The sequence below is a fragment of the Diaphorina citri genome, unplaced genomic scaffold (genome assembly GCF_000475195.1).
Source record: "Diaphorina citri unplaced genomic scaffold, Diaci psyllid genome assembly version 1.1 scaffold414, whole genome shotgun sequence".
Taxonomy (NCBI): domain Eukaryota; kingdom Metazoa; phylum Arthropoda; class Insecta; order Hemiptera; family Psyllidae; genus Diaphorina; species Diaphorina citri.
The window spans coordinates 5810-24711 of record NW_007377849.1 but is presented as its reverse complement, the minus strand read 5'-3'; the positions used below and the strand labels follow the sequence as shown (position 1 = coordinate 24711).

At 42.6% G+C, this 18902-nt stretch overlaps 4 protein-coding genes across 4 annotated transcripts in view; 2 read left to right on the top strand and 2 right to left on the bottom strand.

The window, feature by feature from the left end:
* LOC103508597 (mucin-12) overlaps positions 1 to 8001 on the top strand; it is a 38803-nt gene extending 30802 nt beyond the window's left edge. The window contains exon 16 of the mRNA XM_026823165.1: positions 7938 to 8001. Coding sequence (XP_026678966.1) covers positions 7938 to 8001 — 64 coding nt within the window. The remainder of the gene's footprint in view (positions 1 to 7937) is intronic.
* A 982-nt stretch (positions 8002 to 8983) lies between these two features.
* Positions 8984 to 17463, bottom strand: LOC103508596 (actin-1). Its single transcript, XM_008473151.3, has 6 exons — positions 17229 to 17463; positions 16756 to 16931; positions 15908 to 15968; positions 15366 to 15373; positions 9989 to 10082; positions 8984 to 9496 (listed from the first exon to the last, which is right to left on the bottom strand). The coding sequence occupies exons 1-6, from the start codon at positions 17416 to 17418 to the stop codon at positions 9273 to 9275; spliced, it is 753 nt and encodes a 250-aa protein (XP_008471373.1). The 5' UTR covers positions 17419 to 17463; the 3' UTR covers positions 8984 to 9272.
* Positions 12938 to 14474, top strand: LOC113467146. The gene is made up of 2 exons (XM_026823169.1): positions 12938 to 13246; positions 13904 to 14474. The coding sequence occupies exons 1-2, from the start codon at positions 13093 to 13095 to the stop codon at positions 14062 to 14064; spliced, it is 315 nt and encodes a 104-aa protein (XP_026678970.1). The 5' UTR covers positions 12938 to 13092; the 3' UTR covers positions 14065 to 14474.
* On the bottom strand, positions 17462 to 18626 carry LOC103508595 (actin-85C-like; the record flags this gene model as incomplete). Its single annotated transcript, XM_026823171.1, has 3 exons — positions 17462 to 17751; positions 18093 to 18183; positions 18570 to 18626. Coding segments are annotated over 3 exons (423 nt in total), but the record flags the coding sequence as incomplete, so codon positions are not given.
* Positions 18627 to 18902: the final 276 nt, after the last annotated feature.

The following is an 18902-nucleotide window of genomic DNA, read 5'->3' as shown; positions in this document are numbered from 1 at the left end:
CTGTATGAGTTGGATAGTAACTACGGCGGCGGGAATGGTCGACGACCGCCGAACTACGATGCTCCTTCTACATCGCGGCGGCCGGTGCAGGATTTCTCCATTGGGCTGGCAGGCAAGAACCCGTTCCTTGACGGGAGCAGCACCCCGGGGCGGCGCCCTTATGCCGAGTTGAGTACCACACTCAAGAACCCTTCTTTCGGGACGACGTTTCCCGACGGCATTTCCAACTTCAGAAAGCCGACACTCTCGGCGTTCTCGGAGCCATTTACCACCTCTCGCAGACCGGTGGTGAGCGGAGTCCCGGATTTGGAGGGAGGCTTCAAGCCCATCCTGGCGAGTAACTATAACGAGCTGCCGTCCCAACAACAGCAGCAGCCGTACAGGCAGAAAGTGAAGCCGCAGAGGGTACCGGGGCAAAGTGAGACAACACAGTCGGTGCCCCCCACGACAGGCGGAGGACTGGGTGTTGTGAATGCGGGAGGAAATGGTTTCAATTTCAACAATATTGGTAAGTATAAATTTTATTATTACCACTGTGTGCCTCTGCAATCAAGGTGCACATGATCCCGACCCCCTAAGGCCAGCCACACACTATCAGGTAGACCTGACACCTGATGAGCACACACACTATCAGATAGACAACAGGTACACCTGGTCAGGTCTACCTGATAGTGAGGGGTTGGCCTTTGAAACTGGTTGGAAAGTTGGCAGTTTGGCCAGAATGATGAGTAGCTTTTAGCAACCTGATTGGGTATCTCACTATACTTGCACACTGGAGCGCGGAGGCCCGGGCCCCGGGGGAGTAGAAGTTTTATTCGGGTCTGTGCTTTTTAACGTAACTTAGCTACATCGGCCGTATAAATAGAAATTTGGCAAAATTATTCAACCAGAATGATACTTTCGATCTAAACTTTAAAATATTTCTCCAACAACTCATCATTAAATCATTGAATGGCTAAGAGGCAGAGCGGACTAACTCCAAAAACGTTTTGAGGTGAAGTCAAATTTTAGAACTCGTCAAAGTTTTAAAAGAGATAGCCATTTTATTTTTTGCTCTCATTTCAATACAACACTAATAAAGTGAAGTTAGCAACCAATTAAAAAGAAAAAATAGACCTTTTCGTGCTCTTTTCAACGATGTACAATCGGAACTCCAAATGTCGATTTTTTGGACTTGGTCCACTCTGCCTCTTACCCATTCGTTTAGGGGAATTCAGCATATAAACTATGTTCCCTATGCTTATCATTTTAGGTTTAATTTCAATACAACACTAATAAAGTGAAGTTAGCAACCAATTAAAAAGAAAAAATAGACCTTTTCGTGCTCTTTTCAACGATGTACAATTGGAACTCCAAATGTCGATTTTTTGGACTTGGTCCACTTTGCCTCTTACCCATTCATTTAAGGGAATTCAGCATATAAACTATGTTCCCTCTGCTTATCATTTTAGGGTTGAACATGCTGTACAAGGAGACCAACGTTCTCAATGTAACTACGGCGGCGGGAATGGTCGACGACCGCCGAACTACGATGCTCCTTCTACATCGCGGCGGCCGGTGCAGGATTTCTCCATTGGGCTGGCAGGCAAGAACCCGTTCCTTGACGGGAGCAGCACCCCGGGGCGGCGCCCTTATGCCGAGTTGAGTACCACACTCAAGAACCCTTCTTTCGGGACGACGTTTCCCGACGGCATTTCCAACTTCAGAAAGCCGACACTCTCGGCGTTCTCGGAGCCATTTACCACCTCTCGCAGACCGGTGGTGAGCGGAGTCCCGGATTTGGAGGGAGGCTTCAAGCCCATCCTGGCGAGTAACTATAACGAGCTGCCGTCCCAACAACAGCAGCAGCCGTACAGGCAGAAAGTGAAGCCGCAGAGGGTACCGGGGCAAAGTGAGACAACACAGTCGGTGCCCCCCACGACAGGCGGAGGACTGGGTGTTGTGAATGCGGGAGGAAATGGTTTCAATTTCAACAATATTGGTAAGTATAAATTTTATTATTACCACTGTGTGCCTCTGCAATCAAGGTGCACATGATCCCGACCCCCTAAGGCCAGCCACACACTATCAGGTAGACCTGACAGGTAATCGAAGAGAGAAGGAAGACAGGAAAGGAGAAAGCCAGCGGTTCCGAGAACGAACATTATCCCATCAGGATAAAATCCGCCCTGGGCGGGAATCGAACCCGCGGCCTAGCGCTTACATGGCAGATGCACTACCAACTAAGCTAATTAGGCTGGTAATGATACTTTCGATCTAAACTTTAAAATATTTCTCCGCTTAAGCCCTTATCACACCCGGCGTAGTTCGTTGACCCCATTCAGGGCTATGAGTGTATTTTAGAATATCGACTTCCACCGGCCGGGCCCGAGGCCCACCGCACCGCCCGTTTGCGAGTGTGCGGTGGTCAGTAGCATTGTTTTCTGTCGATGTCTGTTGGGTCGTGCGCGCGAGTTTCATCTCTATGTTGACTTTGGGCAGCTCATCAATATATATTCTTATTGATTGTTTCTCTCTTGTTATTATTCCAGGTGTGACTAAAGATGAAACCACCACGGCCAAATTGTTTGAGAACACAATTCCGAGTAAGATCAAAGAGGAGAAGGAAGAAGATCTGGCTACCAAATACAAAGATACCAGAGATGGCTCAGATGGCAAGGGTGAGTTAACAGACTTCTTTTTAAGAGAATTGATAGATGGGACTGAACTGTTCAGAGTGTGAGAGTAGAGAAAATTGTCAGTCCTATGCTGACAGTATAAACTAGGTATATTCTATTGTATTCTACTGATAAGACCAAAAAGCACTGATACTACTGATAAGACCAAAAGGTCTTATTGGACCTAAAAGCACGAACCAAAAGAAGTGACTTTAACTTTTTCAAGAGGTTTGATAGAGGGAACTGTAACAATGGAGGTCTTGGCCCGAAAGCGAAGAGAAGAGGGCATCAGAATAGGAGAAAGTCAGCCGTTCTGAGAACGAACCTTATCTGTTTAGGATAAAATCCGCTCCGGACAGCGGGGAATCCAACCCATGACCCAATGTTCGTTTGTCTGGCTAGGGGATGTTAAACAGAGAATAGACTAGTGTCTAGCTGTGGGACTATAAACAGGGAGGAGAACAGCTGGCTGGCAGTTCTTCAAAGGATTCTCTCTGCTTTAAAGAACAAGCACAAGTTCTCAATATGGTTGACTGCGGTTCAGGACGAGCCAATTAAACATGGCTAGAGACCATCACCCCGGTGTATGGCAAAAAAAAAGGATGTCTTTTCTTTATTCTGTGATAACCAGTCGACTACAGCTGAAGCCGTACAATAACAACCCAATGTTTCTCTTGGAGGGTTTCAGCAGTCATTATATAGTCTTCTGTGTTCAGTGTACCTCGTAGTTTAGTGTTTAGTGTTTCCTGTAGCCCTGATGATGGAGGAGGTGCCTCCGAAACATGTCGGCTTTTAACAAATAAATTAATATAATTCTTTGAAGTTCTGCAAAGTATATCTGCCTTTTTGGTTCTCCTTATCAAGTTAACCCAATGTTTGTTAAAATAATAATAAAAAAAAAAATCGAATTTTCTTCAGGGTTCAACTTGGTTCGTACATTTCTGATATTACTTGGGCCATTTTCGTCAGGTTTTTCGTCCAAATCTCCTAATCTTTATCGCATTCATCCCCTTTCCAGACGAGACTGATCGGAACTACGGCCGTTTTCCCGTGAAAGATTTCATCAGTCAATTTAACGAGGATGCGTTGGGCAAAGATTCGATGGAGAAGTTCGCGTCAACGTTTGACAACGCTCGAACTGGTGGTGCCGGGGACGTTAAGGACAACACAACACCTCGGGATGCTAATGTGACCAGTGCTGCTACTAGCACGACGACCTCTGGTGAGTGAAATGAGAACTAACCGAGTGAATTTTATGTTTTGACTTGTCGAAAATATATAGAAATAGATATAGAAAATATATAGAAAATAGAAATAGAAGATAGAAAATATATAGAAAATAGAATAGAAAATACCAGCATAGGACTGAAAAGTCCCTTTACTCTCGCAGTCTAAACAAGGTCCCGGTTGCCTACCTGAGAGGGATGGGAAAAGTCGTCAGAAGTTTAGAACGCGATTTGCCCTGATGGTCACCCATCCCACGTGCAACGTTAACTTCAGTGATCCATCATGGTACACTCAACGTGCTATCCAGTCTAGTTAGCTTAGAGCAGCGGTTCTCAACCTTTTTTCGCCCGCGTACCCTTGGGTATCCGGATTTAATCTCACGTACCCCCGCCATCATAATGAGTACCCGGTACACATACCTAGGTTGATATGTATCTACCATTACTACTGAGTTCTAAACACACTCGGTACCTTTTGAAAAAAAAATCAGTACTTCAGTAACTTGAGGTCAAAATTCAGTACCTACTTCTCTGGACTGTACTGCACTGATTAACCCTTCAAAATTTGCTCTTGTCTCCTACTTTACAGATCTCAGATGCTCATCTGATAGGGGAAGAGCCAATCCGGGATGAAGTATACGATCCAGGTACCGAGACTCCTCAGTCGGTTTTTTTTTTTTTTTTTTTTTTCAAGATGTCTGGTACAGGGAACTGTAAACTACTGAGGTTTTATCGTTCCAAAATCGAAGAAAAAAGGATCGCGAGGATAGGAGAAAGCCAACCGTTCCGAGAACGAACCTTATCTGTTTCGTATAAAGTCGGCCCCGGGCGGGAATCGAACCCGCCACCTAGCGCTTACAAGGCAGACTCGCTACCCTCCTACCTTACTAGTCTGGCTTTATGTTCAACACGAAAATTTTATTATTTTTTATGAAACTTAGAAATAATGGAAATGACCTGATGATCAATTCCTTTGTATAAATAATAACAACATAACTTGTCTCTTATTTTCAGAAAATCCAATCCGACCAGAGGTGTTGTCAGAAAATGTGTACACCCTCACAACCGGTCCCCAGTCCACCACTTTATCTACCACTGTCTCCACTACTCTCCCTCCCTCTAAATCCTCCACTAACTCCTCTCCCCATCAATCATCCAACCCTATTCCATCCATAGAAGCCCGTCCACTACCAGAAACAACCTACTCTACCACCAAAGAAGACAAAGAAGATGTTTCTACCTCCAAAGAAGATGTTTCTACCACTAAAGAAGATGTTAACAACGAAAGAACCCCCTCACAAGCCTATACACCGGTCCAAATGACTACTCCGAAGGCCCCAGCTTCGGAGGAACAGGTCACAAGTCCATCACAGACCACAAGTCCGTCACAGTCCACAAGTCCATCACAGTCCACAGCAGTGTCACAGTCTTCACAGTCCTCAGAAACTCCATCACGGGCCACAGAAACTCCGTCGCGGGCCACAACTTCAGAACGGGCCCAATCCCCCGGGCCCGTGGCTGACACCAGTTTGGACAACGTGGATATGTCTGATGAGCTGACCACGACGAATGAAGAGCCGAAACCCGACGAGGGTGACCGAATCAACATCGGAAATGTACGACCAAAGTCGAAAACTGACGAAAAAATTGACGAAACCGACCGAAGTCCTATCGGAAAGCCTGACGAATCCGACCGAAGTAATGTCGGAGATGTACGACCAAAGACGAAACCTGACGAAGGCTCTGTGGAACAGGGCAAGAAGAAAGTCGACGATTTGCCGACGAATTCCGACAGTGAAGATGTCACGAAAGTAGACGAAAAGCCTTCGGTGGTGACTAAAACGGAGGTAAATTCTTCTCCGAGTGAAACCGAAGACAGAATTTCATCTCCGAGTTATCACGAACACACAAGCGAAGCCAGCGAAGAAAGGCGAAAACAGCCGAAAGACACAACCGATTCGGGCGAAGTTCCGAACTCAAATGGGACCAAATCCGAGCTCACGCCGAGCGAAAATACGAACTTTGACGAAGAGAGCCGAAACGAAGTTCCGAAATTTCACGATGACACGTCGACGCGAGGGGAAGAAGAGGGGAAGGTGCCGAGTTCTAGCGAAGCAGTCAGTAGCACTCGGACCGTCGAGGGAGACAGACGTGTAACGGAGTGCGAAAATACGAACTTTGACGAAGAGAGCCGAAACGAAGTTCCGAAATTTCACGATGACACGTCGACGCGAGGGGAAGAAGAGGGGAAAGTGCCAAGTTCTAGCGAAGCAGTCAGTAGCACTCGGACCGTCGAGGGAGACAGACGTGTAACGGAGCCCCGCGTGCAAGGCGAGCGCAGTGACCACTACGCCATGGGAGATGACTGGTGAGTGGAATAGAATAGGTTAATAACATATTCGTGTGTTGAAAATACATTCAGGAGGCAATATCAAAACGGGGGAAAAGGTGAGTTTACTCTCATGTCCCGAAAAACGTATGAGTTAATTCCGCTCGAAGAAAGGTCATGTACACGTTGAAGACTAAATCAGACTCCTGTTTCTAGATCCACCTGCTGTCTTGGACTGTTTAATGAACTCCACTGTAACTGCTATGGTCTTATCGTCCCGAAATCGAAGAGAGAAGGAAGATAGGATAGGAGAAAGCCAGCCGTTCCGAAAACAAACATTATCCCATCAGGATAAAATGCGCCCCGGGCGGGAATCGAACCCGCGGCCTAGCGCTTACAAGGCAGCCGCGCCACCAACCAAGCTAACTAGGCTGGCTGACTCATTTTCTTTGTTTTCTCCCCTCAGAGTGTCCCCACGCATCCCCTATCGTTCCCCGGACTTGCTCAGTTCCTATCGCAAGATCCCCGCGACTAAAGAAACAGCAAAGGTTGAGTGCGAAGGGCATCCACTCGTAAAATTTGTAGCCAAAACCAAATGTCAGCCCAAAGCAACCACCCTATTTGAGGCTGATTGAGAGGCTGGCGAAAAACGCCGAACCCGTCTGTACACGGGAAAAGGAGAAGAAAAAGATAACGGTTTGTAAAGAATTTATCAGCGGAAACTTTCCAAATTTCCATTGATAGTATCGCTTGCACTTGCTATGCTGCTTGCCATGCAGAGGGTCCCAGGCTCGATTCTACGTGTAGTGTATTTTCCTTTTGTGAAACTTTTATAACCAGAACCGATTCCGTTGACAGATCATCTTTAATTTCCGCAGCAATTAAAAAAAAATCTTGTATCTAAGTAAGATAAAAAATAAATAAAATCAAAATAATAAATAAATAATAAGTATTATATATAAATAAAAAAAACACAATAGATCAATTTTTTCTTTCTGGGTCTTCCTTGAAATTGATTTTTTAGGCTCTCCAGATTTGCTTTTCGGGACAGGAAAAGCACAGAAAGTGAAACTTGGTGTAAAACTTCTGTACTAATCAGCGTCCCAAGCAAGTGCCTTTTCAAGATGGAAGAGAAAGTTCAAGTCCCTAATGTTCCTACTGTGTGTTGCGAATTTATTCAAACCTTGTCGTGCCCCGCGATAGGGCAACTTCATCAAAGGAGCCCCAAATTAACCCTCTGGTGTATCACAAGCCGATTTAACCCTCCTCCGCCGAGAGACCCAGCACCGGTCACTTGTATATCACTCCTTAAAATTATTTATGTACACAATCTAAAAACAAGTCGCGAAAGTCTTAAAGAGGGAGGGCAAAGGTCGGTAGAGGGGAAAGCTTAGACACACGTAAATTCAAGGGATAAAAACAGAGGGGAACACTTTCCCCTCCCGTGAACGCCTCAATCTAACGTTTAAGAAGGACACAAGAGAGTAAGAAGTGTGGAGGGATTGGTAAACATATAGTAAAAAAAGTAATGCTCTGACGTCACAACTCTTTGAACTTTTTCATTAGAACGGCAATTGAAAATTGAATTTTCGACCTTTTAAAGTTACTTTTTCGGAGTTTCCACCTCAGATTTGGATTTTTCACTACTTTTTACGTAGGAATTGACCATTTATTAGTAATTTTTACCCATTTGCAAATCCTCCATTGTTATTCTTCCTGTTGCAGAGTTCAAACTCCGGACCAGGTACGAGTTAAGAACCGGGACATTAGAACGGCAATTAAAAATTGAATTTTCGACCTCTTAAAGTTACTTTTTCGGAGTTTTGACCTCAGATTTGGATTTTTCACAACTTCTTACGTAGGAATCGACCTTTTATTTAAAATATTTTCCCAATTGCAACTCCTCCATTTTCTTCCAAAAACTTCGTTTCAGAAAGCACCGACATAACAAGCACACTCCCCACTCCACAATTCAAAGACTCACCTTACAACTCCCCTGCAGAAAGTACTCACCTACGCATGTGTTCCTCACCAGACATGAAGGACTCACTCCTATTCATTGAATTCTATCTGACGGACGGAGTGGGGGACTTTGACCGCGACATAAATGAAGAATTCGTTCGGCTCTATCATAAACAGGGAGGCCTTAGTTTGGACTCGGATCTCATGGTAAGATCTTTTATCACGTATGGTCAGCCTAAGCATGCCTTGTAAGCAGTAAGCGCTATATCACGGGATTGATTCCCACCTGGGGCAAACTTTATCCCAAACAGATGAGATTCTTTTTCGGAACGGCTGACTTTCTTCTGTTCTATCCTCTTTATATCGATGTATCAAAGCCAATATATCGATATTCGGAGGTATCGATATATATCGCCCATCCCTAGAAATATCTCCGCAGAAGTTAGGCTTAGCTTAGGAGATTTTTATTGTATAAATCTATTATGAAAAAATATACGAGTATAAGAACATTCAATTCAATTTCCATTACGGGACGATAACACCTTCGTTGTTACAGTCCCTCTATCCAACCTCCTCAAAGTTAGTCACGTGTTTTGGCTAGTGCTTTTTTTACTTTCCTTATCCTATAGGAAGGAAAGTAATGTAATCGGGTCAAAATTTCGATGGTCAGTTATTAGTGCCAAAACACGTTTTGAGGTTAGAGATAAAAAAAAGAGAAACATACACAAATCTGAGAAAATCAGATAGGAGGAAGGAGGCGGAAGAGAAACTAAACATATCAGGCAATGCTGTACACACGACCTCAAGAGGTGTGCGAAAGGAGAAACAGAAAACAGACAAAAGGGAGAAGAAGAGAGAAGCATCTTTGGGAGAGACGGAGCAACATAGTTCGGGGGTAGTTGGAAGTCGGAGAAAAGGAACAAAAAATATATATATAAAGTTGGGGGGGGGGACATATATATCGCCGCTTTTGCTGACAGATGGTAAACCCCCCCGGTTGGGGGACCCAGGGTAGAAGTGTATAGGACGCGACTTTGACAGTGAGTGTGGATGGGTCGTGCGGCGAAGGCGCCACGTCGAGAAACGAGATTAAACTTCTTAGAAACATTTCCTGTGCACGATGGAGGGGCCAGACTCGTCATATTCCTGTTTGGAGATCCACATCTGCTGGAAGGTGGACAGAGAGGCGAGGATGGAACCGCCGATCCAGACGGAGTATTTACGCTCGGGCGGCGCGATGATTTTGATTTTCATGGTGGACGGCGCCAGGGCGGTGATCTCCTTCTGCATACGGTCGGCGATGCCGGGGTACATGGTGGTACCTGGGGGACAGAGGAAACATAAGGGTTAAGATGCGTGTTTTTTTGTGTTCAAAAATAAAGTGTCACCAAGTTATGGCCATTTTCTGAGTGTCTTAAAAAAAAGGACGCTATGCAATGCACTAATGGGTTAAGAGACCATTTATTTACTAAAGAAGATTACTACCGCTCTTCGAAATAAATTTATCGACCTAAAGGGGAGAAAGTCAACAAATAACAAAAACCTTGGTTAAAATATAGACTTGGATGGAAGGCACTTAATTTATTAGCCAACTAACCACGCTGACAACAAAATTAATGAATCTCTGGTCATTTGGTCGAGTATGTTTGCCGCCTGGTTATAATAAAACCAAGAGTTGACCACATTGGGGGTTATCTGTTTACCTTGAAGGAAAAGAGTTTCAGATCGAGTCAAATTCCAAAACCTACGAGGGGGAGGAATCGAACCCCGGACCCATCTATCTGACAGACAGGGTAAGGCAGTGGGTTACTTACCTCCAGACAACACAACATCGTGGGGAAAGTGTTTGGTGAACTTAGCACGGGCCGGATGTGAACCAGAATATTCAATGAGACTAGTAGTAACTTCCTATTGAAGAGAGACGAGTTAAATGGACGAGGAAAGAGATTACTAAGTTGGAAGAGACGATTACCCTTTCCTAGTGGAGAAGTAATTAAAATACTAGATAGTTTAATGTCAGGGTTCTCACACTGAGAGCTCTTCCACCCAACCAAATGGTTTGAATAATGAGCCAAGTTCTCACCATTAAACAGCATGGTAGACCGATGTACTAGAAGAAGAATAATAATATTAAGGTGTACTTGGAATATAGGAATTAGTAACTAAGGAATATTCAGATGCATTAAAATTAAAACAATGCATGGGATAATGTGGGGATTTGTTAAAGAAGGAAATGAGACTAGAAATGAGACATCATTTTTGTTTGTTCATTAATGAGAAACAAAAATGGGGAGGCAATTATCTTATACTGAATTTATTAATTGAGTTAATGAAAAATACAATAATAATGAGGGGGGTCTCTTAGATTTTTGGAGATGATACTGAACCTCATTCATATCAAGCTAGAAAGTGTTTTAATTTCAATCAAATCCATGATTATTACTCCTCGGATGTTCACTGGAGTCAGTTATAATTAAAAACCCCGAGGTTCCTCCCAGGAGTTTGAGCAAGCCTAGGGGATATTCAATAAGCCTAGGGGGAGAGGGGTGCAGAATGCTATAATTACCCTCCTCACAGCAGGACTTCATTCAGAGCCACCATGATTTTTACACTCAATAAACACATCATCATATCAGAATGACTCGGCATTATTATCAAAATAATCATGTATTATTATGAAATTAAAACACTCATTAAGATTGACATTAAAAGAATCCTCGAAGGGACTTTTCAGTCTCATTCTGGCAGCATAAACAGGGTCCATTCTATTTCATTTAACTTGATATTGTAAGACCCGGGCATCAATGTGCATTTGTGCATATTTGAAATTCATATCAATACATATTTCCAGCACTCTCTTGGCTTCTCTCTCACCACACCCACACATTATATCCGTTAACTTTGCGACCAGCAGCGCAGTGCCGGTAACTTCAACTTCCTTCTTCAAAGGACATTAAACCCTCATAACATCATCATTATTACGCTATATTGACGTTTAAACGTTTCTCCCTCTAGGAAATACAGGAGCAGAGAACGAATTTAACAAAATCACTCTCATCATTTCTACCATCCCTACAACTTCCTATAACGGCGACGGCATTTATTTCAAAGGGCATTAAACCCTCATAACATCATCATTATTACGCTATATTGACGTTTAAACGTTTCTCCCTCTAGGAAATACAGGAGCAGAGAACGAATTTAACAAAATCACTCTCATCATTTCCACCATCCCTACAACTTCCTATAACGGCGACGGCATTTATTTCAAAGGGCATTAAACCCTCATAACATCATTATTATTAATGAGACGCCTATGGACTGTACACGTTTCTTCCTCATTCCTGTGGGATATATAGGAACAGAGCGGAAGGGAGGAGAGAGGGTGAGTGAGGAAAAAGAGCCTGGCAACTGTCTGACGCGTCGAATGACTCATTCAAACGGCCCCACCTTCTCTCGCTTCTTTCCTTCCCATTTCTAACTGCCCTTTTCAATTTCATTCCCCACCACCACCCAAAAACAGAAAAGAAAAACTTCAACAAATGGCCGTTGAAGAATGAGAGAGGGTGAAAGGATCTATTATAAAATGGAATTAAATGAACTTTTCCCTATTTTTACAGAGGGACCTAACTCAATAGAAAAGGGATTATTGATGTTAGGGAAGGGAAAAATGGAAACTTTCCCCCTATTTTACTTTTCTTATCCCAATAATATAGGAAAGAGGGAAATTCAATGAGAAAGCTACGTTTTCGACCTGGAATTTTGACTTTATTTTTAGCTAAATCCCCTTTAGGGATGAGCTGTTCTTTTTTCCCCCCATACGAAAATAGATATTCCTTCACAAAACGCTGACCATTGTAGAACATGAACAAAAGAAACTTGGAAAACAAAAAGAAAGGTAATCTAATCCCCTAATGAGTTTTCGGAACATGTCTGCTGTCTCTTTGAAAAGTCCCGTTTCCTATCGAATAAAAGGGGACTTGAAAATATCTTCTGGAGGAAAGAAAAAAACACGTCCCTTTTAAATGGACAAACTCCCTTTTGAAATGGACAAACAGGACAACAACCAAGAGTCTTTGTTTAAGTTCATAACATTGAATTGATTTGGAAATGAATGAAACTACAACGAAGACACAAATAACGGGGGGCCCTTTGTAGAATCTGAGTATTTGACCGACCGACATTTCTATTGGCGAGCAGAAAACACACGTTTTAAGCATTTAAATCCTATCCTATCCTATCCTATCCTATCCTATCCTATCCTTCTTTCTTCGATTACGGGACGATAAGACCTTAGCAGGTACAGAATTTTAAACAAAACTTTAATCATCTTCAATCCCAGGGATTGATTAGCAACTTCCACTACTTGATTGACCGTATTTGATACAATAATGTCTTGGTATTTAACCTCTACAGTAAATTCTTTCTGACTAGCTTTTGACTTCCAAGTTACAAGTCAAAAGCTAGTACAAGTACGCGTTATTTTGCACTGGGGAAAATTTTATTCAATGTGGGTACGTGATAACCTAACACTGCACTGCACATCAAGTCATGGATTCACATGTATGAGATCTGTGCATGTCTTGAAAATGGAAATGAACAAATTTATTTATTAAGTTTCCATTAATTAGTTTCCAATGTAACTCTCAGAACATACTGAATTCCTATAAAGGGTATGTATACCCATCCGTACCTACAAGCTACAGTGGCTCACAAGGCCTCTTTCATCTCCCTAGTGGAAGCCTCACCTAAGCTTACCCTAGTGGACATGCCAGGCTGGGCTGGGCTAGGCTAGAGAAGCGACTGTAATTAAATCCCCTCTACTAATTTCCAGGTGGATATCCTACAAGCTACAGTGGCTCACAAGGCCTCTTTCATCTCCCTAGTGGAAGCCTCACCTAAGCTTACCCTAGTGGACATGCCAGGCTGGGCAGGGCTAGGCGGTGTCCGCTACGTACCGCCAGCCTGGGGTGCTACGGATACGGACCAGGCTAAGGCTGAGCTGAATAGGCTTAACATTCAGGTCGTGAGGACATTGAGGACCTCGGATGCTGCGTTCTCTTTGGGCGAAGGTAAGATTTGCTGACATTTTTAAAGTTTTAATTTGTATAAACCTCAATTTTATAAATGGGTAGTTTTTTTTTTAGTAGTTTTACTGGGTAACCCTTGAAAATAAAATTGAATTGAAAGTCAACTAATAAATATGTATGAACAAAATACTGGCTCTCAAACTCGCGATTTGCACTGAAATATGAATATTCAATTCCAAACATTGGACTAGCCAAAATTTGTTTCAGACTGAATTTTTTTGTTCATAAAATGGGGTGTAAAAATGTCTGCTTAAAATTTGGAGCTCCTCGCCTTGAAAACAGACCCTTATTGTATGTACCTACCTATTTAGTTTTTACTTTTTACTTCCTTTTCCTATAGGAAGGAAAGTAATGTAATCGGGTCAAAATTTCGATGGTCAGTTTTTAGTGTCAAAACACGTTTTGAGGTCCCTAGAGCCTAAATCCAAAGTTTCAGCCATGGGTCCGTTTTGGCTATAAGAACAAGAACACCCAAAATAAGCATCATTCAATAGGATGAGGAAAGTCGTGTGATGTTCACACCAGATTTTTTTATTTCAATTTATAAAAAAAGTAAAAACTAAATAGGCAGGTTAAATGTGTCGAAGTATGTTTTATTTTCAAGGCTGATCAAATTAATCCAAGCGTTTTCCTCTTCAGGTACTGATGGTCTGGCATGTGTAAGGTTTGGCATGGTAACAGCGGAGACCGACATTACAGAACTACTCAGTTTAAGAGATAGCTACAGAACCAGCCTAGTAAGCTTGGAAGCGCGTGGGCCTGTACTAATTGAAATCAACTTTGAAAAACTCTTTAGTTAGCTTGAAGGGTAGCGCGTCTGCCTTGTAAGCGCTAGGTCGCGAATTCGATTCCCGCCCGCGGCGGATTTTATCCTGAACAGACAAGGTTCGTTCTCAGAACGGCTGTCTTTCTCCTATCCTGCCCTCTTTTCGATTTTGGGACGATAACATCTCCGCTGTTACAGTGTCCTCTATCAAACTTCTTTTAAAAAAAAGTCTAAGAACCTTAATTGGTACTTAGTTTTTACAATGACAACCTCTATCAAGAGAGCCCATGAAACCCAGATGGTTAATTGTACGTACTTTGTTTTTGTTTTTCTCCTTGTTTATGTTATGTTCCTATTATTTATTTTACTACCTATATCCATTCATAATTTAACTCCCTTATATTAATTAAATTGATTATAATTTATAACATTTATGTTTCACAATTTTGGTCTCTTTTTTTTCCTCCATTTCTCTCTGGCAGTTATTTTTAAGTTATTACCGAGTTCGAGGGTTCGATTCCCTGAGTCAGTATAAAAGAATGATTAACTGACAACTTGATTACCTGACACTCCTTCCTACTCATATATATTATGATGTTCTCTTATTTCGTGTCAATTCCCCGCCCCTGGCTGGGTGAGCTTAATATGCAGAAGCGAGTAGCTTGTCGTCGGTCGGAGGGTAAAATCTCCCTAAGATGTTTGTAAATGTTGAACTTATCTCTTGTAACCACTCTAAGAAGGTTATCCATGTAAGGAGGGTTCGGGTTCGATTCCCAACGTCAACGTTAAATTGACAGTTATATTTCAATTGCAAAGTACTTTCTGATGCTCTAGTGTTGTTGATCCAGGACTTAATATAATCTCGACCATCTGGCAATGGGTTTACAATGGTACGGGCATACTATGCTACTATAGCAGACCTTCGAAGCCTACCAATCATCCTCCATAGCCAGCCTAGTTAGCTAGGTTGATAGCGTGTCCCAATTGTAAGCGCTAGGCCGCGGATTCTCTTCACGCCGGGGCGGATTTTATCCTGAACGGATAATGTTCGTTCTCGGAAGTTGGCTTTCTCCTATCCTGTCTTTCTTCTGTCCTCACTTTCGGGACAGTAAGACCTTAGCAGTTACACTTCCCTCTATCAAACTGAGTTTGACATTATCAGGGCCGACCATGGGGCAATTGGGACATTTGTACTATGAGGTCCGTGTAGGAATGGCTGTACAGATCTATCTAAAGAATTCAAATAAGAACAAGTGTTGTTTTTGACTGAATAATTTGTATGTAATAAAAATTATAATTATATAAAAAAATAATACAAAAAAAAAGTAAATTTACCTTCGAATCTTGGAATGAACAAAAAGATGGAACTAAAAATTCTTCTTTCTCCAGAAATATTTTCTCTAATCTACTAGAAACCCACTAAGTTACTAAAATAGGGTCCTATTGATTTAGATTTCCAATAACTATGATTGAAGCATTTGACAGCTTATACACGGACAAAAAAACAACAAAAGGAAAAATTAAATTTCACAAAAAAATGTCTTTTATAAAAAGAAACAAAAAAGGAGATGGGGGAAAATATTGAGTTTAATAAAAATGGAATGTAAACATATGTCTTAAACCTCCAACTTAATCGTAAAGAAAAATCAAATTCAGTACAATTTCGTCAAAAGGGAAAAAGCAATGTTTCTTCATTGGAATGTTAATGTTCAAATTAGAACCTGGAGAGATCAAAGGGCATCCAAGATTTCGGATTTAAAACAAGTGTTGGCGGTGACATTACATACTAACAAAGTAGTTCTGTGTTGTAAGACGTTCAATAGTTTGGGGTGGAAAAAATCTAATTCTTTTCACATTTTAATTAAACTTGATCGTGCAGCAATTAACAGCCTGGATAGCGACGTACATGGCGGGGGTGTTGAAGGTTTCGAACATGATCTGCAAGAGAAGAATGGAATATTAGCACATCCCATCATCTGACGAGAACAAGAAAAGGCTGAGATTGGAGATAACATGAATCAAGAACTCTTATAATTAAAACAACAAATCTCATCCGATTTCAAACGCACACTAGTGAAACGTGTTTCATATGTCAATGCATAATGAAACTCGGGTTCACCAGTGGGCACTGTTCTGTGTTTCACTAGTGCATCGCGCCTTATAGTTCGCTTATAACTCGCGAAAGACAAAATATCGATCAATTTGGTTTGGTGTGATTAAACCTGCAGATTCTTCAATGACTCAACCCAATTCACCGATTAAATCTTTCGTGACTTGATCCACTGCAACCCCATCATATCTTTTGTGACATAGCTCACTGCACCCGAATCAGACCTTTAGAAACACCATACCCTGAGCCGTGACTCCAGCATTCCCTCTAGCTATACTAGAGAAGTCAAAAAGATTTTCCTCCTCAAAAAAAAAGACCTTTAGTGACTTCGGTTCACTCCACCCCAATCAGATCTTTTCTGACTTGGTTCGATAACTTATAACTCGCGAAAGACAAAATATCGATCAATTTGGTTTGGTGTGATTAAACCTGCAGATTCTTCAATGACTCAACCCAATTACTTGCAACCACCGATCAAATCTTTTGTGACTTGATCCACTGCAACCCAATCATATCTTTTGACATAGCTCACTGCACCCGAATCAGACCTTTAGTGACTTCGGTTCACTCCACCCCAATCAGATCTTTTCTGACTTGGTTCACTCGGGTTCTTACCTGGGTCATCTTCTCTCTGTTGGCCTTGGGGTTGAGGGGAGCCTCGGTCAGGAGGACGGGGTGCTCCTCGGGGGCAACTCGGAGCTCGTTGTAGAAGGTGTGATGCCAGATCTTCTCCATATCGTCCCAGTTGGTCACGATACCGTGCTCGATGGGGTATTTCAGGGTCAGGATACCTGGCGAACAGAGAGGAAACGAAAGTTGGATGGAGGTTCGAAAAACATACAAGTTTGATAGAGCTCCGAAATACAAGTTTGATAGAGATTCGAAAAAGAAGTGACAGAGGTCGGCGTTTTTCGTCAGCCTTTCATTCAGCCCTAGCAAAAGGTGATTGCTTTTGACTGACACTTGGTTTTGGCTACAAACTTTCCCAAGTTTTTAATCTTCCTTTTTTTTAACGAGAAGCCTATGAACTACACATTTCCTCATTAATTCCTCCGAGACATATATACAGGGTTGTTTCACAAACTCACCTCTCTTGGACTGGGCCTCGTCACCGACGTACGAGTCTTTCTGTCCCATGCCGACCATGACACCCTGGTGGCGGGGTCTGCCGACAATGGAGGGGAACACGGCACGGGGGGCATCATCTCCGGCGAATCCGGCCTTGCACATACCGGATCCGTTGTCGACAACGAGGGCAGCAACTTCTTCGTCACACATGTTGAGTTAGTTGTGTAGGGGGGGGGTCTGTAGACAAAAGAGGAGAACGGGGATTTGGTCAGACAAATCGAAACATATATACAATTATACATAGGACGGAACGGGGAATGGAAGATGAAGTTTCTAATTTTAAACAAAAAGGGTCTACTATTACTATAACAAGGTCCTTTTTCTTGTAAAACAGCTTTACTGATTTTGTTGAATCACGAACGATTTCACGCTCGGCGGTGGTGGTGAAAGAGTAACCTCTCTCGGTGAGGATCTTCATCAGGTAGTCGGTCAGATCGCGACCGGCCAGATCCAGACGGAGGATGGCGTGGGGGAGGGCGTAACCTGGACACAGAGAGGGAGAGAAAGAATAGAGATTAGAAACTGGTACAAAATTTATAGGAACAGAGAGAAATTAAGGAGCGCGGTAGCGCTCCGCCCCGCCAAGTCAAGGAAGTTTGACCTACAGATTAGAAATGGTACAAAATTTAATACAAGCGCTAGGTCGCGAGTTCGATTCCCGCTCGGAGCGGACTTTATTCTCAAGAAGCAAATTTATTTATAAAGTTTCCATTAATTAGTTTTCAATGTAACTCTCAGAACATACTCAATTCCTATAGAGGGTATACCCATCCGTATAAGCAGAGCTTGTGCCACGGATGGGGAGTTCATTTGGCACTACTCACCTTCATAGATGGGGACGGTGTGGGAGACACCATCTCCGGAGTCGAGCACGATACCAGTGGTACGACCGGAAGCGTACAGGGAGAGCACAGCCTGGAAGGGATAAAAACAGAGGGGAACACTTTCCCCTCCCGTGAACGCCTCAATCTAACGTTTAAGAAGGACACAAGAGAGTAAGAAGTGTGGGGGGGATTGGTAAACATATAGTAAAAAAAAAACAAGTAATGAAGAGAGATAAAAAAAAGAGAAACATACACAAATCTGAGAAAATCAGATAGGAGGAAGGAGGCGGAAGAGAAACTAAACATATCAGGCAATCCTGTACACACGACCTCAAGAGGTGTGCGAAAAGAGAAACAGAAAACAGACAAAAGGGAGAAGTAAAAAGAGAAGAAGCATCTTTGGGAGAGAGAGAGAGATGGAGCAACATAGTTCGGGGGTAGTTGGAAGTCGGAGAAAAGGAACAAAAAATATACAGCCTGGATAGCGACGTACATGGCGGGGGTGTTGAAGGTTTCGAACATGATCTGCAAGAGAAGAATGGAATATTAGCACATCCCATTATCTGACAAGAACAAGAAAGGGCTATGAGATTGGAGATAACATGAATCAAGAACTCTTGTAATTAAAACAAGAAATCTCATCCTATTTCAAACGCACACTAGTGAAATGTGTTTCATATGTCAATGCACAATGAAACTCGGGTTCACCAGTGGGCACTATTCTGTGTTTCACTAGTGCATCGCGCCTTAGTTCGCTTATAATAAAACTGATGAAAATTTTGATTTATATCCGGGGCAACTCAGCGACCT